The sequence below is a fragment of the Daphnia magna genome, linkage group LG8 (genome assembly GCF_020631705.1).
Source record: "Daphnia magna isolate NIES linkage group LG8, ASM2063170v1.1, whole genome shotgun sequence".
Taxonomy (NCBI): domain Eukaryota; kingdom Metazoa; phylum Arthropoda; class Branchiopoda; order Diplostraca; family Daphniidae; genus Daphnia; species Daphnia magna.
Genome location: NC_059189.1, coordinates 4,519,680 through 4,539,213, shown reverse-complemented (window position 1 = coordinate 4,539,213; position 19,534 = coordinate 4,519,680). Strand labels below are relative to the sequence as shown.

Below are 19,534 nucleotides of genomic sequence, written 5' to 3'. Positions count from 1 at the left end.
CACAAACCAGGTAGAACATTTCAGTTATTCATACGATTCGTTTCAGTTTTATTGATTGCTTTGGTATATATGCGTTCGAAATGAATTGGAAACAACATACAAACATTGTTGTCAAGTTTAAACAAATTGCGGACGCTGTTGAGGGAAATCATCGAGGCAAAATAGAAACAAGTTTGGTGAATTGAATCTTACTGTAAATGTCGACAGGTATATTGTTTGCGGTGCAGGTGAAGACACGGGTCGCTACAGGACATGTCGAGCATGAAAAATGATCAATAATTTTTCATTTCTTTCCTTTTTTTTTTTTACAGCGAAATATTCTATTACGAGGTACACACACGTGTTCCAGTATTTATCACCACCTACGCGTAGACGTTTGTATCCGTCTCGATTGCACACCGAGCTCAAATCTTGTTCATTTTTTTCTTTTCTTTCGTTCGGACAGCAACTTTGATTTATTTACAACACAGAGATGCACATGCAAGATAGATGGTGATTGGCTGCCTCCACGTGAAATAGATACGTACCTGTCCTCCCCCTCCCAACCCCTCTTAGTAATAGAGACTGGGACAAAACAATCGACCAAATGCCCTGGAACACTTTTATTTTTTTTTTCCGCCTCCATCCCAAATGTGTAAGTGTAAAGGATTTTCTGTCTTTTCCATAACGTAGGCACGAGCCCAAAAGAAATTGAGACGTAATACATGTGTGTGTGTGTGTGTGATACAAATACCAATAGATATGGGGTGATAGGATTATACAATATATTTATATTATTTGCTTGACAGAGCGCCAAAGAAATTGGATGGACGTGCGATACTTGCAATTGAGGACATGACCAGTCAACAAACAGTGTAACTCAACAAAAATGTGTTTTGACATGGTGCTGACCGTATAGGGGGGAAAAAGAAACAGCTGTTTTTTGTTTGTTTTTTTTAAAGAAAGACAATCAAAAGAGTGCGGGATTGATTAATGTACGTACAAGGGGTAAATAGGGTTGATAATCTAATCAATCTTAACTGAGTAAATACGAAGCGATCAGAGCCGTGATGATTGTGAAGGCTGAACCGATGATCCACCTACCCGCGTTCACTGATTTTAAGAAATCCAATATTAAACCTCGCGTCTTAATAGTTATATAAATAAAATGAATGAATTTCAAATTTCACCGTAAATCAGGATTTCTGTACGGAGAGTCAACGATTGAAGAGTCTCCGCGCTGGCGATGTTCCGGCTGCGGAAAACTCGTTCGCCGTGCTGATGACTATCCGATGCAATGCGCCTTTGAAACTGATGCTGTGATGATTGCGCCGGATGGCTGGAATGCGTAGACGAAGACGACAGCGTCGACCAGTGGGCGACGGAAGACGCGGATGACGCAATTTTCGGCTGGTGAGGAATAACGGCCTCGCAGGCGACGGTGGCCGTGTTGGTTCCCGATGCCGAACGCGGGAAATGATCTCTCGATTGCAGTTGGAGGACGGAGAAGCTTGTCTCTAAGCCGGACGATGTCCGACTGACGCTGGTCTCCTGGACCAGTTCCGGGTGGACCGGATTGTTGTTGATGAGCCAACGGATCTGAGCGGCTGGCCGGGACGCGTCGGTCGTGCAGTTGAGTTCCACCGTTCCATCCTCTTGGTCGAGGACGTAGCCTCCGAAAATGTCCGGTTTCCGTTTAGGTAAGATGACAACCGCCAGGGCTGCCCCACCGGAGACGGAACGAAAGGCTGGACCTTCGCCGGAAGCTTCGCAACGGAAGAATCCGGCCGTGGCTGGCGTGACGGATCGCAGCACCACGGCTTCTCTAACGGATTTTTCCCTCTGCGTTCCAGAAAAAGAGATTGTCCTTTGTTATGTTCTATCGTGTAATAAATAAGCGAGCCTATCAGATTTTAATTGGAAATCGGAAATCAATCAGCAAGAATATAGACGATTGTTTGTGTTTGGCCAGCTTTCTTTTCTAGAAATGATATGGTCTTCCGCACTGTTACGTATAGCTCGTCACGCACGCCACCTGCATAATGGATGCGCTCCCTTTATTCTTTTTTTTTTTCCTCCGTCATATCTCTCTATAAATCTGATGAATGCATCAAATTTATAGGTTCTTCTTTGTCAACGTCATTTTCGACAATTTACGTGTCTTTTATTTTTTGTGTGGGTTTTAACTTTGACTGCTAGTTGAAAATGATACCGGAGTTATAGTAGTAAGTCGTCTATTATTCAGACAAACGACATCGGATCTCTTTCTTACTTGCGCCTGTTTTCGATTTTTGTTTTTCATCTTTTTGTCAAGTGGACGAACTTGTCAGCAAAAGAAAATTATATTGGCCTGTCAGGAAAATATTCATTTTTCTTATCTCTATCCTTTTTTTTATTTTAGGCTTTTTTTGTACGATGTCAAGCATCATCCAGTCTATTGTTTCGAACATTCATTACCTACAGCACGTACTACGCCTTGGCGCAATAGAGAACGAAAGGACCTCGTGACTAAGTCTTCATTTCAGTTGAGTTATCTTTTATTTTCTTGTTTGTTTTTGCCGCCTTTCCGACGTAATCTACAGTTGTGCCCAAGTCAAAAGAATCTGCCACGAAAGTTTGTTGTTTCAATACTTTTCAACAACTTTTTAGTTCGAGACTAGTTTGACTTTGCTGCATACAGAAAAAATGAAAGAAAAAAATCGAATGCATCGTTAGAAAAAAACAAAACAAAAAGGGCAACTTGCATCAAAGCCAAACAAGTGGTTTTGACACTTGATGAGCGCTATATGCATCTTTTTTCAAATGCAGACTTCTTTTTATTCTACTATGAAATTGCATCTGCTCTTTTTGTTGCCTTTTCTTTGCCGGCTTATTATCCCGCCGTCTTTCGCCCGAAAAAAGAAAATGTCTATACGCCAAGTCCATAGTTCAAAAAGAACCTCGGCGGGCCAATTTGAATGTCTTCATCATTCGTCGGGATAAAGGCAGCAATCAGCCGCTGCTCTTGTGTTGATGAACATTAGCGCTTCGTTTCCTCCCATTGGCTTCTTTTCACTATATTCACCTACTACGTATATGGCCCGCATAAGTTTTTCATCAGTTATTCACCCCAACATTCGTTTTTCTTTTTCTTTCGAGATGCAACTGCGATGAATGGACGTTAAAGAAGGCTACGCAATTCGACTACAATAACTTTGGAATGGGTAACGAAATGTTTTCTCGTTTTCTCATTTCAAATTTTTGGGTAGGGGGTGATAAAAAAAACCTTTTTTTTTTAGAGACAGGGTTAGCATTTGCATAGCTAAAGAGCCTTTTCTTGCATTTCCGAAGAAAAAAGGTGTTCAGTTATAGTGTCGGGATGTATTCAGCGACGTACAACTTGAAGGAGCTAAAACAAAAATGATTCTAACCAGAATTAAATTAAGTTTCGTGTTCATAACGCTTTAATGTGTTCTAGATCGTGGTGGTGTTTAATTAAGTGGGTGATTTTAGTTTCATGGAACGTTTAAAAACTGATGAGATTATTCGATGAAGGGATTGCAGAGATTTGAAACAGTCAAAGCAAAGAAATGAGAAAACGATGATTAACCATCTTCCTCTTTGATTGCATGCTTATGAATTAAAACGTACGTATCAAGTTCTACTCACGTCAACTTGGATTCCCTCGACGGGGTAAATCTGTACCGAGGGCGTCCTCTTTGGCTTCCACTTTTTCCAAAATGAATGTTTCCATTTGCATGCGCATATGAGATGTCGGGACAATGATGATGAGGTCGTTCGCCCGAATTGAGTAGTCACGCGTCCAATTTCAATGTGGGAGCAAAGAAACAAGAGATATAGATATGTTTAATTAATCAGAGATCGTGTTCACTGTAACTACTATTGGCATTCAAACGGCCCTTATCTTTTGGGGCAGGTAAATGTTTCTGCGAAAAAGATGTATCTTCGTAGAAAAAGAAAAATAATAGTAAGGCTATTAATTTACATACCTCGTAGAATTCTTCGCTGTCTTTGTACCACTTGACGGAGTAGAGTTCGTTGTCAAATTCCAGGTCGACGTTGCAGAGGAAAGCGGCCGTCTCGCCAACGGCCACTACACTCGGTACTTCCACGTGTTCCAGCCGGATCGTCTCGCCAACTAAAATCAAGAAAGAAAACAAAAAAACACAATTATTTGTGTGATGTCTTCAACGCTCGTTTCACGTTTCAATTAAGGTAAGCTTCACACTCGAATTGATTCAATAGTTTTTGACGCGTCTAAGACGCGGTCGTTTGTTTTTATCGGGTGCCTCATTTTTCGCGATGTTGAATTGAATGTTTATCGGTGTGTCACTAGCGAATAATCAAATTGATCTCAACCGAAGCGTGTACACGTACCAGGCTATGCGTACAGGCGTGAAAATTGGCTGGAACAGGTGCCAAGCAAAGGGCAGACGAGCGCCGAGGGCGATAAGAATTGAAACAGATTTTTCAGGATTTGAACAGGAATCACCGTAAATAATGATCACGCAATGGAACACGAAAACGAGATGGAAAAAAATATAGAATCCTATCAGAAATGTGGAGGGGGGAAAGAATGGCCGAGAGTTTTTCAAACAGCTGGCGAGTCGCCCAACTTATTCCCACGATAGGAATACATTTGAAAATATCTGTAATCTATTGCATATACACACGTATAGAGAAACGATTGTGTGCCCACCTAGGGGAAAAAGAAAAAAAAATCCTATTATTGAATTCGATTCACTACACGAATTTTCAGTGTCTATCTATTTCTTCCGTTCATTTTCCTGTTGTTGTTGAAGCGGGGAGAGTTGGTGTTGCGGCCAAAAGTTCCATTCCTTTTTATTTGATTTCACGTTCCAAAATATCTAATAGGTTTGCCGGTTGCTCGCGCGAAAAAGTAATCGAAAACGATATAGATGTCGTCTATCGGAGGATTGCTCTGGTTGCTGCTTATCTTTGCCAATATAGTGTGTACACGCGCATTTATTTGATTTATTCATTCCCTTTGCAACGTATTGTGTTTTTGGAGGGGCAAATCGGGTTTTCGGGGGGGGGGTATGCGCGGCGACACGCACAGCGCTACAATTGCTGGTATTGAACAGGAAAAAAAAAGAGACTGTGTGTGTATATATACTAGCTGTCTATTCTTCTATAATAATTGATCTTTTGACGTTGCGTTGCAGTGTGATCGCCCTTTTTTTCGATGTGCTTTTCTTGTTTTTGGATTTGTTTTTTTTTTCGTGTTGGGCGACGGCCCGTGACAACAACATGCGACGCTCGTCAACCACACAGAACAGTAGCGAACGGTCTCTCTAAATCGTCTTCGTATTTCACGTGAAATCATTTTTTTCTATAATAATTTTTTCATTCCTACTCGATTTCCTTCTGAAATTGTGGGCCTTTTTGTTTTGTTTCTATCTATACGTTTGCTGGAATTTTAGACATACACAAGAGTATTTTTCCCCCTTTTTTTCTTAAAAATCGATCACGTCTATGCCTTTTTATTTTCATTATGGAAGAGGAGACAAAGTGCGTTGTTGGAAAAGAATCGCTACTCTCCCCTCCAGAAAAGAAAAAACAAACATTAATCGAAAATCCTATATATGTAATTAATAATAACAGAGCTAATCTGATGTCTTCTGCTCTACTTTTTTTTTCTTTTTGTTGATACACTGCGTCGAGAGATCAATTGATGCAACCGGAATCACGCAAAAATCTTCCTTTTTTTGCCCCGCCCCCCCTTTGTTTTATTTCCCCCTTTTGTGTGTGTGTGTGTGGCTCCCGTTTCTTCCGTCATATCTTTCCCACTCAACATTTATAGGGGACCCATTTTTATTGGACTCGTATAGGTGATCCCCTTTCGATTGTCACGTCATTGCCGTATAACCTTATACGATCAAGCGTAGTGGCAAGAGGGGGATTTACGACTAGTATGGCTTTGCGTTTACTATGTAACTATATAACAGGCCTTCGAGCATCAACGTTTCGTAGGCTTAATAACCGAAAAGATTTCAATCACATTGTGAAAAAAATAAAATCGTTTAAATCGTTGAAAAAGTTGAGAAGAAAATATAGTCGGCGCAATGACCTTTGCAAATCGCCCTTGAAATTGATCTGCCGTGTAAAAACTGTTCATCATCAGTGATAGGCCGGCATGGAATGAAAGCCCAATGCACAATGACATGTTCTGGCCAGCTGCTGCCATCAGATTTTCATGCATCTGGTAAGCTAAGCTAACGTACTAACAAGGCCGTTTCTTTGGCCAGCTTCGCACAGCCAGGCGATGTCGACTACACCGTGACAATGATCAAAGCGACTCGAAGAGAAATGGGAGGTGGGAGAACAACGTTTTTTTTCCAGTTCGAACTCAGTCGTCCATTTTTTTTTTTTCTTTTTACCAGTCAAAATGCTTACATCTACGTGTAAGAGCTTCTTATTCTGAATAATATGTGAAAAGAAACTTGGTGCTGCGGACCTCCTGGTACGTGTCCGCACCATTATCCTCATCTACGGATTCGACAACAAGAGAAAATACACACAAGTGCCTTCAGTCCCCACTTAGCAACGGGCTAGTAGTTGGTGCTCCTGTTGAAAAAAGAAAAGGAAATAATGTGACTCTACAGAGATAAGAGATGTAGAGAGAGAAGGTGGGGGGGAAGAAAAATAATCATAATAATAAAAAAAGAACCTGTGCATCATTAATTCTCTTCGACGAGCGCGACGCTTGTGCTGGCCACTCCATTCAAGATTCTTTTCCAACTGTTCCGCTATGCGCAGCTCGAATCCACGCCTACTATTTTATGCTTTCCAACTCATTGGCTCGTTGCCCAATAAAAAAATTTCTTGAAATTCTAACGAATTTCAAAGATTTGAATCCAAAGTTTTAATATCCATTTCTTCGTATATTGCGCTAAAGCAGCACCTACGATGCATATGTAAATGATGGATATCGTTCTCGTTGGCCCAACTTCTTGCCAGTTACGTTAGATTTCCAGGAATAAATTATTATTTTTTTTTCAAACTCTAATTGCAAAGTCGTTTCTTTTCTCTTTGTTTTTGTAAACATGTAGACACAGAGTATCGCGTGGAACAAGTGGGCGCCTCATTCCGCCTCATTAATCATTGTTCCATTCCCCGTTTCCCCCCATGTAAAACGGCGATTCTTGTGCGACAAGGAGAGGTCAATTCCTCGATGGTTGAATTCGTGGCTTTGGGTTGGTGTAATAAATCAAAGCAGAGGGTGAAAACACGTTGGCTGTCCCACGTGCCTAATTCCTTATACATTACCGTACGAAAGCGGCTAAAGAAAATCTATTTCATACAACAATCGATCGACATTTGTTTATAGAGACCCAAGTCCACGGTGTCGTGTAGGCTGAGTGTTTATCTAAGCTCGACTAGCGCGCCTATAGATAAACATGCACACGTTTTTATGCGCCAGGTCTTTTTTGTCACTGAAAGTCTATAGGCATAGCGGTGTAGTAAAAAGTTGCAATGTCGGTATCGAGTGGCTATGCTCTCAAACATGTGTGGCCTAGATCAACAATGCCACCCTTTTTTTTCTCTCTCTCTTTTAAACTGACATCCACTCCACCTCTGGTTTGAACTTTGCGCGCTGTGTGTATCGTATGATACAGAGGAGATGGAATACATCTTCTATGAAAATAGGTTCTCTCTTTGTGTGTGTGTGTGTGTGTGCTGTACAACGTAATAGTATAGATGTGGAACTGTATATAATGTATACAAGCAAGCCGCAAGAGTCAATGTGTGTTGACTGCTGCAGAAGGTCTTTTTGCATATACGAAGGAAGAAAGGAGAGCTTTTTTTTAATCATGTCTAACGACGTCGTTTGCGCTTACAATAAAGCGATTCTTATAGCCTTCTGTCGTCGGCAATTATACCGAAGCGTGCGCTTTCAAACCCGCTTGGTTCGGGGACGAAACAAAATTTGATTAGCAAACGATGGATAGTTATTTGTTACCCATTTCAACCGGGTTTGGGGAGCGAAAAAACAAAAAATACTGCCACACACACGTGACATCAATTGAGTGATGACAGAAAAGGAAAAAAAAACAAACAAACAGAGTAGCTATTCGATACGATATTTTGCGGGTGCAGAGTGCAGTAATCTGACACGGTTATAGCGGAGGGGTGTGTTCTTTTTGTTCTATTCATTCTATATAGATGTGCGCATATATGGTTACCTTGAAATAGAGCGACGAGTAGCAGTAGGAGTAGCGAGCGACTGCTCGTAATGGGTTTGTCGTGATGGATCAGGTTACCGGCATCCATTAAAACGGAGCACCAACAACAGCTAGCGTCGATGGCTCTTTGTTTGACATTAGCTCTTGTCATATTTGCCAGTGTTCCTATTTTTTTGTTTCGTTTTTGTTCACTAACTCGCTTGCCTCACTTTTCTCTCTTCGTCGAAATAGAATGCAAGGTGTATCCAATGCCAGTGAGTCATCCGATATATAGGTGCGCACACACACGCTGGCGTTATTATGATTAGCTAATGCACATCACCAAATGATGTTCTCTGCTGTTTGCCACATGGCCAAAAAGAGAAAATCACGTTCACCAAATTGACCGGTGGTAGCCTCTCCGAATGAGTTTGTCCACTGTTGTATTTATTTATTTTGTTGCGCTCTCCTTCAATCAACCGACGCAACGGTAGCGACGAACGTTTGGCGTGTTTGCTGCTCTCTGTACAAATGTTAAACCAAACAAGACAAACGAGAAATGTCGTTTTATATATAGCCACACACAATTCGTGAACGAAACAAAACAAAACAAAAAATCTAAGAAACAACAAGAAGAAAAAGAAATAAATATATCGACGATAAGAAAGACTTTTTCTTCCGTGTTTCTTTTTTTTTTTCAAGCTAGATCCACGTTCCACCTCTCTTTTTTTTTCCCCCCCTTCTCCGGCTCTTTCTCTCTCTCTCCCTTCCTTGTTTCCATCGGAAATGAAGCGTCAGAACGCGCTTCGGCTGGTAGCACTTGATCACGCGCCTCTAATAGAATCGATTCTCCCGGGCCAGAGTAAAAAATAAATTAAAAAAAAAAAAAAAACACACACAAAAATGTTGGCGAGAACCAAAGCATACAACGTCTATTAGAATAAGGAGAATTGTTCTGTTGCACTGGTCCTATGCTCAAACTAACACGCGTTGAAAGTCATTTTCGCCATAATTCATTTGTGCTTCTCCTTCTGAGTTTAAATGGAAAGATCAATGCAAATGAATTTGTGCATATCTCTTTCAAAGTTTTTTTTTCTTTTCCAATTTAAAAAGAAAAAAAAAGGGGAAAAGCTATAAAATCGTATTACATGTCTTGCGCTGAGCATAGAAATGGCGAAACAAGGAACATTTTGAAAGTGTTGGTTTGGGACGAGTTCAACTCAACTTTTTTCTTTCTATCCCATATATATATATATACATATAAAGCGGGGGACGAGCTATTCCGGCCCCGGCTTTTCCATTCCCGAATACTTTATATCAGGCCTATCTCTGTAAGGGGGGCCCAGATTGGTCTCTGTATATAACGAGTGCATTCGGTTGTAGGGAGTCGAGTCTCTGGACACCTATCTGTGCACGACGTGTGCCTTGCACTGCTAATTTTCGGAACTATATATAAGAGAAAGTGAGAGATCCGGATTGCTCTTGTTTCCTGCCATGCTGCAATCTTAGCGGATAAACGATAAAACCGGCTACACACAGAGAGGCAGAAAGCCTTTAGGTATATATCTAACTGTATAATACTGGGGCTTGTGTTGTATACACAAATGCTGCCATCCAATCACCGAGTCCACTTGGGGAATGAAAACAATTGGCAACCGACGGCCGTCCCACCGCAAAGCCGTCAGTGATCGGTCGAGATGGACCATTTTCTCTAGCCACTTGATTTGCACTATGTCGTTGGGTACACACAATCAATTATCGAATCGAAAGGAATGATTAAAAACAGAAAAAAAGCAAAGAACGAAATGATTAGTCGGGTATAGAAAACTATAAGCCAATGAAAAAGGGGATGGGATAACAAAATGTCCGACAAAAAAGTAGGTGTAATCGTTAGACTGACCTGCAATTAATAAAAGGCTGAAGAATTCCGGATGGAGAGCTGACTTGGCTAGACGTGAGTGATTAGGCGGGAACGCCGTTTAGCACGCCGCTCCCTCTCTCTTTTTCTTTTTTTTGCTTATTGATTCTGTTGATTCCGATAAAAAATGTAAAGGCAATCGAAAAAAACAAAACAAACAGAGACTTTGCCACTCTTGTTTTTTAAAAAAAAGGGTCCGGTGTTTTTTTGTGTTACGTGCCGTGCTCACGGATACTGCGAGCGTAGCCGTTAAGAAGAGATGAAGCAGAACGCGTGCAACGAGTCGGATGAACGTTGGACGACTGAGTAAACTCCCCTCCCAACTACAGAACCCATCCGACGTCAGCTTTTTATTTTTTTATTTTTTTCCCTTTTCCCTCGTGTCTTTATATAAAAAAAAGGCCAGAGTATATGTGTGTGTGTTTTGTTGTGTTGCTCCCGTCGTCTGCGTGAGTGAAATAACGTGCGCGGGCACCTCCTTGTTGCCCCACCTTTACCCGTATTTTTTTTATTTTTTTTTCGTGGTAGAGGCGCTGAAATAGAAACGAGAAATCAATGAAAACAATAACGAGCGAACATAACACAAAAATATGACTAATTGATTGTATAATTCTTTTTCCAACGTTTTGTATTTACGTTGTTGACACAAGGTTGACTAATTCGTCGGTGGGCGTTGCCTTTAGACAGTTTGTCTTGTTCGTATTTATCCGCCTTGAGTATAGTAAGGATTCATTAATTAACTGTTCACCGTCAAATATTAAAACCGAGAAAAATTGATGCTTCGTAATATAGGGGATGAAGCCTTAGGTGAAGCAGCAACTTTCAAAAAAAAAAAAAAGATCGAGTTGGCAAAGCTCACATCTTCTTTATAGAGCCCCGTGTACGTTGAAAGCCAACGCAGTTAGCAGATGCATAATGAAGTGCTTTTCTCAGGGTTTGGTGGATTTGTCCAATTTATTGTACGCGATGAAAAAGAAATGAAAGGGGGGACAAATTTTTATCTTTGTGCGTGTATCACTCAGCATCGTCCAAAAGAATATTACAAGTGAGAATCGCGTCTACCCACTTGACAAACAAGAAGGAAGTGGATTTTCATCGTCGTCTTTCTAAAAGATTCCTTAGAGGGTACGTGTAAAACGCGAGGGCGAGGGGGGACATATTTGAATATTACAACTCATCCGCCGTTTCTTAATTATAACCGAGGTCCAACACTTCCGTCATGTGTTGCTAGGTATTCTCGTCGTCATCATTGATCGAGTAGCCCAGCAACTAAGACGATGATGACGTGTACTAAGATTTTAAACATTTAAACAAAATTGTTGAGTAGATTTATAAAAAGCATTGAATTTTTAATGACCGATGATCACGGGATGACTCTTGAAAAAAAAAGAAGATCCATTTATCAATTCCTGTCAGTTTATTTTACCAAACGAAAAAACAAAAAATAAAACAAAAAACAATCGAAAATAAAATGTCGGAAAGTGCTGACTTTGCCGACCGCTTGCTGCGAAGCGTTTCCGCGTTCATTTGTTTTTGCTGTTGTCATTTTTCAAGCCCTTCCGAGACAGAAAACAAATACGTAGACAATCAGCAAGCGGTAGGTGGATATTTGATTGCAAAGCAAAATCAGTGGTTATGCATTTTTCTTTTCGTTTTCAAATCTCCCGCCGAGCTCCGCTTTTGCGTGTCTCGATAGTTATACGCTCCCATTTGTTTATTTTTGTACCAAAGAAAACGCTTGGAAGGTGAAAGATCAATCGATTTTACAGTTGCATTATTAGATCCGAACTGATGGGCAATCGTCGCCAAAGCCGCGCAAGACGGACAGTAGCAACACAAAAATTTTTTTGAAAAAAATAAAATAAAGTAAAATCGGTCTGACGTGCGCCGCTTGTTGATGGCCTGAAATTGTACAATAGACAGACAGCACAGGGAGCGGTGGGAGTGGATGTAACGTAAGCGTTTGCTTTGAATCGATGACAGCAGTTCTACACGCAGTACTTTTGCCTCTTTCTCTCCATCTGAAATACAGTCCTATCTACTGCGTGTAGGCCGCTGGACGCCTATAGAGCCGGGCCTACTGGGATGCGCCAGCAAAACTGCCGACAACAAGAAAAGAGCGCAAAAAAAAAGGGGAAAGCAAACAGATATGGCAAATGCATTTTTTTCTATTCTCTGACGTCGCTCTCCGATGACGCAATAAACGAGCCGGCCAGAATATTCCAACGATAAACGAGCAAGTGTGTATAGAAAGATCTCAGCTGTTTTGTTAAATAATTCTGCCAGAGCCGAGCGGAACGTATCCGCACGATCGGGAGATTCGGTATTACACAGATATTTACAATAAATCTTGCAAGACAATTTTATTTTTCTCTTGGACAATGAAACGCGAAAAGTTTGTAATCCTCTCTCATGTCTCTTTGTTGAGTTTCCTTCGTTCAACTAAAGTTTTCAGCACAAAACTGATGCATCTCCGCCCCCCCCCCCTCCGCACGTTATGAAACGCAAACAAGCGCATCTGTTTCGGGATGGTGCGTCGTTTAAAGAAACTTTCGCTATTTGCTATTTCGTGTAAAATTCCTTTGTTTATTTTGTGTTTAAAAAATGTTGTTTATCTTAACCTTTTAGCCGTAAGTTTAATCCTGTTATTTTCACTGATCCATATTTTTAATCTTCCAAGTTTGTCGGGTGACGACGGATCGCACGGAATAATTCGTAGGTATATATACACGATGTCGAGGTGATAAAGATTACCATGGCCTGATTAAAGTCTAGGCTGAATTCCTTTCCTTCTTGTCCGGGTTTCAGGGGGAAATTATTTTCGTGCTTTATCTCTCTGCTTCCAGGAACGTCTTTATACGTATTACCTTTTTGTCTTCCACTTTCTAAATGGATTATTAGGTAGCATTTTTCTTTTGTTTTCTTTTTTTTAGAGCTTAAAAAAAAAAAAAGAAATCCAAAAGAACTTAATGTATGCAGCCCTTCTTCTGCAACAGCCTATAAACGTACTGCATATAGCTTATAGACGCGAACCGGAATGGCAATGCGCATAGTGTTAGGGATACAGCCTAATACATTATTAAACCCGTCAGGCTAATCGAATCATTTCGTCAGTTAGCCGTGAGCACTATACGTATGTACTGCAACGGGAATATAAGGGTTTCTGCTGCTTCTTGTGTATATTTTATACGCATATACGTCAAATGGTGCGAAAGTCAATATACTTAACGTTCACGGATGTTCTACAAGCCATGTCGATTAGCATGTTAATTACTATGGATTCGCGTAAAGGTTTCTGTTTAGTTTCTCCGCCATGCCATTATTTATTTTTATTTTTTCTCTTTGGTTTTAACTACTTTTACCCTATGGGTGGTGGAAGTTGAAAAAATCTTGTTCATTCATTTGAATGTAACAGAAATCCAGCGCCCTTCTCCATCCATCCGTTTGATTGTAATGATAAAATATTTCGCATTCGCCCACGACTTGTTTCACGTGCGCAGAGACTGCACAGTTTTATGATGGGGAGCAACTTTCAAGTCAACTTATTGTTTCGTCTTAATGGCAAAAACTTGAGGCGATTACTGTTCTACAGGATACCATTTCTGAAGTACCCGTTAATTAAAAAAATATTTTTTTTTCAATCAAAGAGCCTTGATAAATTTTAATTACTCGACAGCCTTTTATTTTTTCTGATTTTCTTTTAGTTCTTAAGTTCTTGAAGGAAAACGAGTGTGGGGTAAACAGACTTTACTTTGGGGGGGCGTTAAAATGTCACCCATAACTTTTTTTATCCGCATCAAATCAAGTCTGTTTTTTATTTATTTATTTATTTATTTTAAAGTATTTTGACCTTTTGTTCGCTTCGACCAAATCCCTTCCGTTCTCCGCTACGACGGGACATGTATTCGTAAACATTAGGCCATGTTGCGTAGCCTTTTTGCTGTAATTTTAAGCTGTTGTTTCCTAAACAAACAACAACAAAAAATCAGTGACATTTTAAAACGTTAAACTATCCTAAAAACATGAAATCTGGAAAGTAAAGCGCAAATATTTAAAGTGGTTCTTTAAGAAAATCCAAATCGAGCAGACGTCAACACTATTTTGACTTGTGGTAAGTGATGGACAAGCTCTCGATTGTCCCACAACAGACTCAAAGAATAGGATCCATGTGTGGATCATGTCGTCCCTGACGATATTTGTGATGCCATTCCACAGTGCAAAGAAGCTATACATTCTTTTGTTTGCCCTGGCTGAACGAAAAGGAAGACACGCCTTTTCTCATCCAGAGGCTTATTTCTCTCCCGCTGGTCAAGGTGGTCAAGGTATATACAATGCGTAAGCCTTTCTGTATTGGGTTTCAGTCTTCCCTCCCCTCATGCCACAGATCGATGAGCTGTTTTTTTTCTTGTAACGTATACTCAGACCGTCCCATTGCCACACGTATAGTCTCCGCAACAGAGACAGTGCAGAGCTGGGCTCTGTCATTCTACGTGGTTTAACCTGGATAGCCGATAGACTAATTTGTAGCCTTTAGATGTCCAATACTGTATACAGGTCTCTAATACTGGCTGTGGTAACGTAAGACTTCCTCCCCTTTTGAACGTGTGTGTATATGTATATATAGACAGTACTAGAGTTCATCATTCAAAGGCCTGCAGAGATTGTCGACTATATAATCCGTGCCTGCCTATTGAAAAAAAAAGGAAAGAGGGGTAGTAAGATAATAAAACTGTTAACCAGCGCAGCAGAGACCCCATTTTCTTTGCAAGCTCTATTACATGGTGTCCATGTAGAAAAGAAAAAGAAAAGGAGAGCAGGATCGAATCTCATTTTCCATCTGTGTGTCTCTCATAAAATATAGGCTGTACGATACACGAGCACCAGCGTTTATGTTTACAAGAAAGAAAAAAAAATTATTCGTCTATCTTTTGGCCAGTCGTAACTTGACAGCGAAATGGCGAAGTAAAGTAAAGTAAAAATCTCTTTCGACTATTAAACATTGACGACGACTTCGTCTTTCGCGCTTTCGGGGTAGGCTCCATCTCTTTTTTAGTTGAAAACTTTGCCTTGGGCTTTCTATTCCTTTGCTACATGTACAAATGCTCACTTCTTTGCAAACTCTGTAACTTGTGTTTTACAGTCCTAGGAAACGATTTTCGGAGATTAACTTTCACATCAGTGAGACCTGGGCAGAGAAGTTCAGTCTTCTCCGATCATCCAGCTAGATTGCACCGGTTGAAATGCAGCTTTTATGTTTTTGTCTGCATAATCAGGTAGTCCCCAATTAAAGGTCCACATCTATTCAATTGACTCTCCACTATTTACTAACTTAAAAAAAAAACGATTAAAATCAACAAGTGTTGTTTCTTTAATTTGATTTGACAACAAAACGATTAGATTTAAGTCACTCGTTCTGTGTAGACTGCACATTCATGAGTTTATATAACAAAGAATTGACCTTTGAGTTTGAAAATTAAACGTATTGATTAGCTTTGTAGGCGACATACGATGCATCCGGGAGATCAAAAAGAATCCCAGGGTGTCTTTTTCTCTGTCTACGTGTAAGACTGCCGACAACGACAAGAGGGCTGGGCTTATTTAGAAAGATCCAGTAGATCCTCTTGTTCCTGGGATGGCGTGCTATTGTACGCAGTCTGAGCGTTCGATCACGTTGTATAGTTTTCAAGCGCCAGTCGAATTGGTAACGTGAGTACACGGCAGACGCAGCCTGTATGAAGGGGAACCTCTGATATGCCCATTTTCATTGCCTACTGTTTTGTATGCGTTCAACACCACAGTTTTTATAGCCAAGAAAAAGACTAAGAAATAACTTTGGTTTTTCTTCTTCTTTTTCTTTTTAGTACGTGCATTACAGAAACGCGACTGGTAGACGCTCGGATTTACATTTTTTCATTTTGTAGTGTGCCTTTTTATTGCTTACAGAAAGTGTAGTCTGCATGAAAGCGATTTGACAGGTTTCGTTGATTGCACCACCAGAGGAACCCTTGGACAAAAATAATGGCTGATCGTAAGTGCATGAAGTTTTTAAAGAATTAACTTTTAGTTTTAACTCGTACTTGGGAAGAATAGTTATTAAGCTCGATTCTAAGAATTGAATTTGAGTTTTTTGCTCGGCAAACAAGGGCAAACGTGTTTGAAAAATGTGAATTGCTTCCACAATGGCAGGTTTCCGAAAGTCAACTTGTTCTACTCTTTGAAGTATAAAATGTTCCCCAACTCTATACGTAATGTAAGGTACGCCAAGACACGAGGCAGAAAATGGGCATAAATCGGCAAACGGCAAGAAAGAGAAACCAAAAAAGGCGAGGCAAGAAAAGGGAACGCAAATTATGAACATTTCAGTATTAGTTTACCACAGCAGTATAGCATTAGCACTGCAATAAGCAACAGTCGTCTGCTCTTGCAAGTTATGTGTGAAGCTGTGAACGCACATGAGATAAGAATCATAAGATAGCATATTTTCTCTAGCGTTCCAAAAAAAAAAGATTCCACAGGTAGCTGTCTCTCAAGTACGCAATACGAGCTAGCAATTGGAAAGGTCCAGGTTTACATTGGTTACAAAGTGAAAAAAGTGAAATCATTCGGTTATCGTTTGATCTTGATGGGCACATGCAGCTCAATTGTTGAACAAAATGCCTAGAGGTAGAGGTGGATTCAATTCGGGTTACTTTGAAGAGCGTCATAAACATGGCCGAGGTGACGGGTCTGGTGGGAGTCATCCACATTCTTACCAATATGTCAATGTTCAGAATCCAAATAGAAATGTTATGGACAAGCATATGCATTTTGGGACGCAAATAGGTTACATTATTACTACAGTTGAGATGTTGAAATCAATCCAATCTTTTAATGTTTTTCTTATCTCCAGGAAATTCGAGACATAATGTTCACATTACTTCGCATGCAGCGCCAGGACAAGATTCCAATAGAATGATGAACTTTATGCCAGATCCAAGGCTGCAGCCAAAGCCTGTGCCATATGGTGGTAATAAACATCCCTACCCTTCTGGTGAGAAGCAAGACTTTAGGAGGAATGAATCCTTGCCGAATGACAAAGGCAAATACCTGAAACCACAACAATCTGGAAGCTGTCATTCATCTTCTCCCCATATCAATGAAAACTCAATGAATAGTGTTACAAGACTGATGAAGGAAAGAGTACCAGATACTAGACATAATGACAGGAGGATAGGTGAACTTTCAATAGAAGACCGATTCGGTCAACAGTCCGCCTTTAGCAGACGTGAATCGACTGTTGTTAGCGACAGCAACCAGCAAGACATGAATTTAGATTCGCTTGTACATAATATTCTCGACTCATTTGATGTCGATTCTGCTTTCAAAGATCAGTCTCAAACGATTGAAGTGGAAGAAGAGCAGGAAGAAGAAGACTTTCCAACAAAATACGCTAACTACCAGAGTCAATTTGAGGATTTTGAGCAACACGCTGTGGCATTACCCTGTGACCCACACTTGCATAAACCAATAGCTTTTTCAGCACAAGCATCAACGATGCAAACTGTCCCGCCAAAACGAGATACACAGCTAACTGCAAGAGTGAAACCAGAACCTCGAGAGAAAATAACAGGTCCAGAAAGAGATAACCTTCGACCTGAAAGTAACCTAAAACAAGCGCTAGAAGACATTCGTCAGAGACAGCAAACTGCAGTAACTGTATCTCCTTCTATGTCTTCGTACAACGAGGCCAACAAACTAAAAGTGAGCAACATTACCAAAGGCCAGAATGCTTCTGAGCGCTCATTGAAAACTCCACCAAACGTCAGTTCAAATAACCACGGAAAAAGTCCTCACCAATTACCTCATGTAGGCAACCATGCCGAAATAACGCGTCGAAAGGTAGTCGAAGATTCCGGAAATAGAAGTAGCAATAGATCGAGCAGAAACGGCTCTCCGATGGATGGGCGTGGACAAAACTCTGCAGGGAAATCCATGCTGGGAAGTCCGGAATGGCATCGCCAAGTTCGTATGGTTGATAATACTGATAACGGCAGTAGGGATTCACGAGAAAGAGAAATGCGTAGAGTAAGGCGGATAAGTCGATCCCGAAGCCGATCTCCACGACGCCCTCATCGCTACTTTCGATACGGTTCTCCGGAACAACGTCGTTCCCGGAGCCGTTCTCCAATATCTAAGCGGACCAGACGAATTTCACCAGAATATCCTCATCGCCGATGGGGAGCAGGAGGGCCAAGACGGAATTCACGTTCACCTGTTGGACCCAGAGAAAGGAAACGCTCACCTCCCGACAGCACTCGTCGTAGTGTTGTGGAACGTACGGTGATAATGCGTAGAAGTCGATCCATTTCCCAGTCGCTTTCGCGCTCTCCATCTCAGCAGCGACAGAACACGAAATGTTTCAAAGATCAGCCTGAAGAGTCCATGGAGCCTAAGAACAAACCGCCTGACAATGTTGTTGTCGGTGCCCACCAGACTACGCAGTTGTTCACTCGAAATTACGTTGTAGCCAATCAAGTTGATCGTGTTGCTCAGTCAACGCAACAAGTCGCTACACCAGTCGATCCGAGATACATCGTTCCCCATACTACTTTATCTCATTCGGCTTCCGTCATTCCATCTGGTATGGGCTATTACAATCAACACTGTCAAACGCCAGTGCAGCAGCAGCAGCTAGATATGGCATCGTATCAACAACAACAACTTCATCAACAACAACTTCACCAGCAACAGTTTCAGCAACAATTTCAGCAACAGCAACAACTTCTTGTGCAGCAACAATTTCAACAGCAGCTCTATCAGCGACATCTGCACCAACTAAATCCAAACTCAGTGTCGCAACATGTTTTGCCATCGTCTTCGTTTCCTGCTAGTCATCCTGCAGGCTTCGTTCACAGTCCGGTCGTACAGAACATTCCTCCACCTCAAACAACCGTATCCACTCCGACTCCTTCTACTTCAGCACCAGTTGTACCGGCCAACTCCGAAAGAGGATCTGCCGAGGAACAACGCATTCAAGTGGTACGCGATGGTCTATTGGAGAAACAAATGAATCTGATCCATCAACTTTTGGTTGTTCAAACGCAACAGGCCGACCTGGAAATGAAACAGAAAACTGCAGAAGAAGCGGAATACGAAAACTTTTCGATGAATATTCTGGAAAAAGCCAAATTTGGAAAAGAGATGATGGTTAGTGCCCAAGCGTTGGAAAAGATTATACTAAAGCATACCAATCAGCTAAAAGAGGATTTTAACGAAATCAAAAAGACGCGCTTAAGTAATCGTTACAACTATTACGATCCTCAACAGCATTGGTGCGAGTTGTGTGACGTCATAACAGATAAACTAAATGACTACCTTAACCATCTACATTCAAAAGAGCACGAGGAGAGGTTACAATCAACAGGAGTACCGTCTACACCGTGGCACAAAAAGCATCCCGTAGTTCCAGAAG

General features: G+C 41.0%; 2 protein-coding genes across 3 annotated transcripts in view; one reads left to right on the top strand and one right to left on the bottom strand.

The window, feature by feature from the left end:
- Positions 1-587: 587 nt before the first annotated feature.
- LOC116929061 lies at positions 588-18,061 on the bottom strand. Of its 2 annotated transcripts, none has more exons than XM_045178407.1 (6): positions 17,924-18,061; positions 8,187-8,688; positions 3,969-4,117; positions 3,628-3,687; positions 1,170-1,821; positions 588-1,092 (listed from the first exon to the last, which is right to left on the bottom strand). In XM_045178407.1, the coding sequence occupies exons 2-6, from the start codon at positions 8,335-8,337 to the stop codon at positions 1,016-1,018; spliced, it is 1,089 nt and encodes a 362-aa protein (XP_045034342.1). In that variant the 5' UTR covers positions 8,338-8,688; positions 17,924-18,061; the 3' UTR covers positions 588-1,015. The 2 variants fall into 2 exon arrangements, with proteins under 2 accessions (XP_045034342.1, XP_045034341.1); XM_045178406.1 differs by lacking the exon at positions 17,924-18,061 and adding an exon at positions 10,066-15,229.
- The window catches only part of LOC116929040, a 4,821-nt gene continuing 2,023 nt past the window's right edge, over positions 16,737-19,534 (top strand). The window contains 2 exon segments of the mRNA XM_032936186.2: positions 16,737-16,905; positions 16,973-19,533. Of these exon segments, the coding sequence (XP_032792077.2) occupies positions 16,737-16,905; positions 16,973-19,533 (2,730 nt within the window).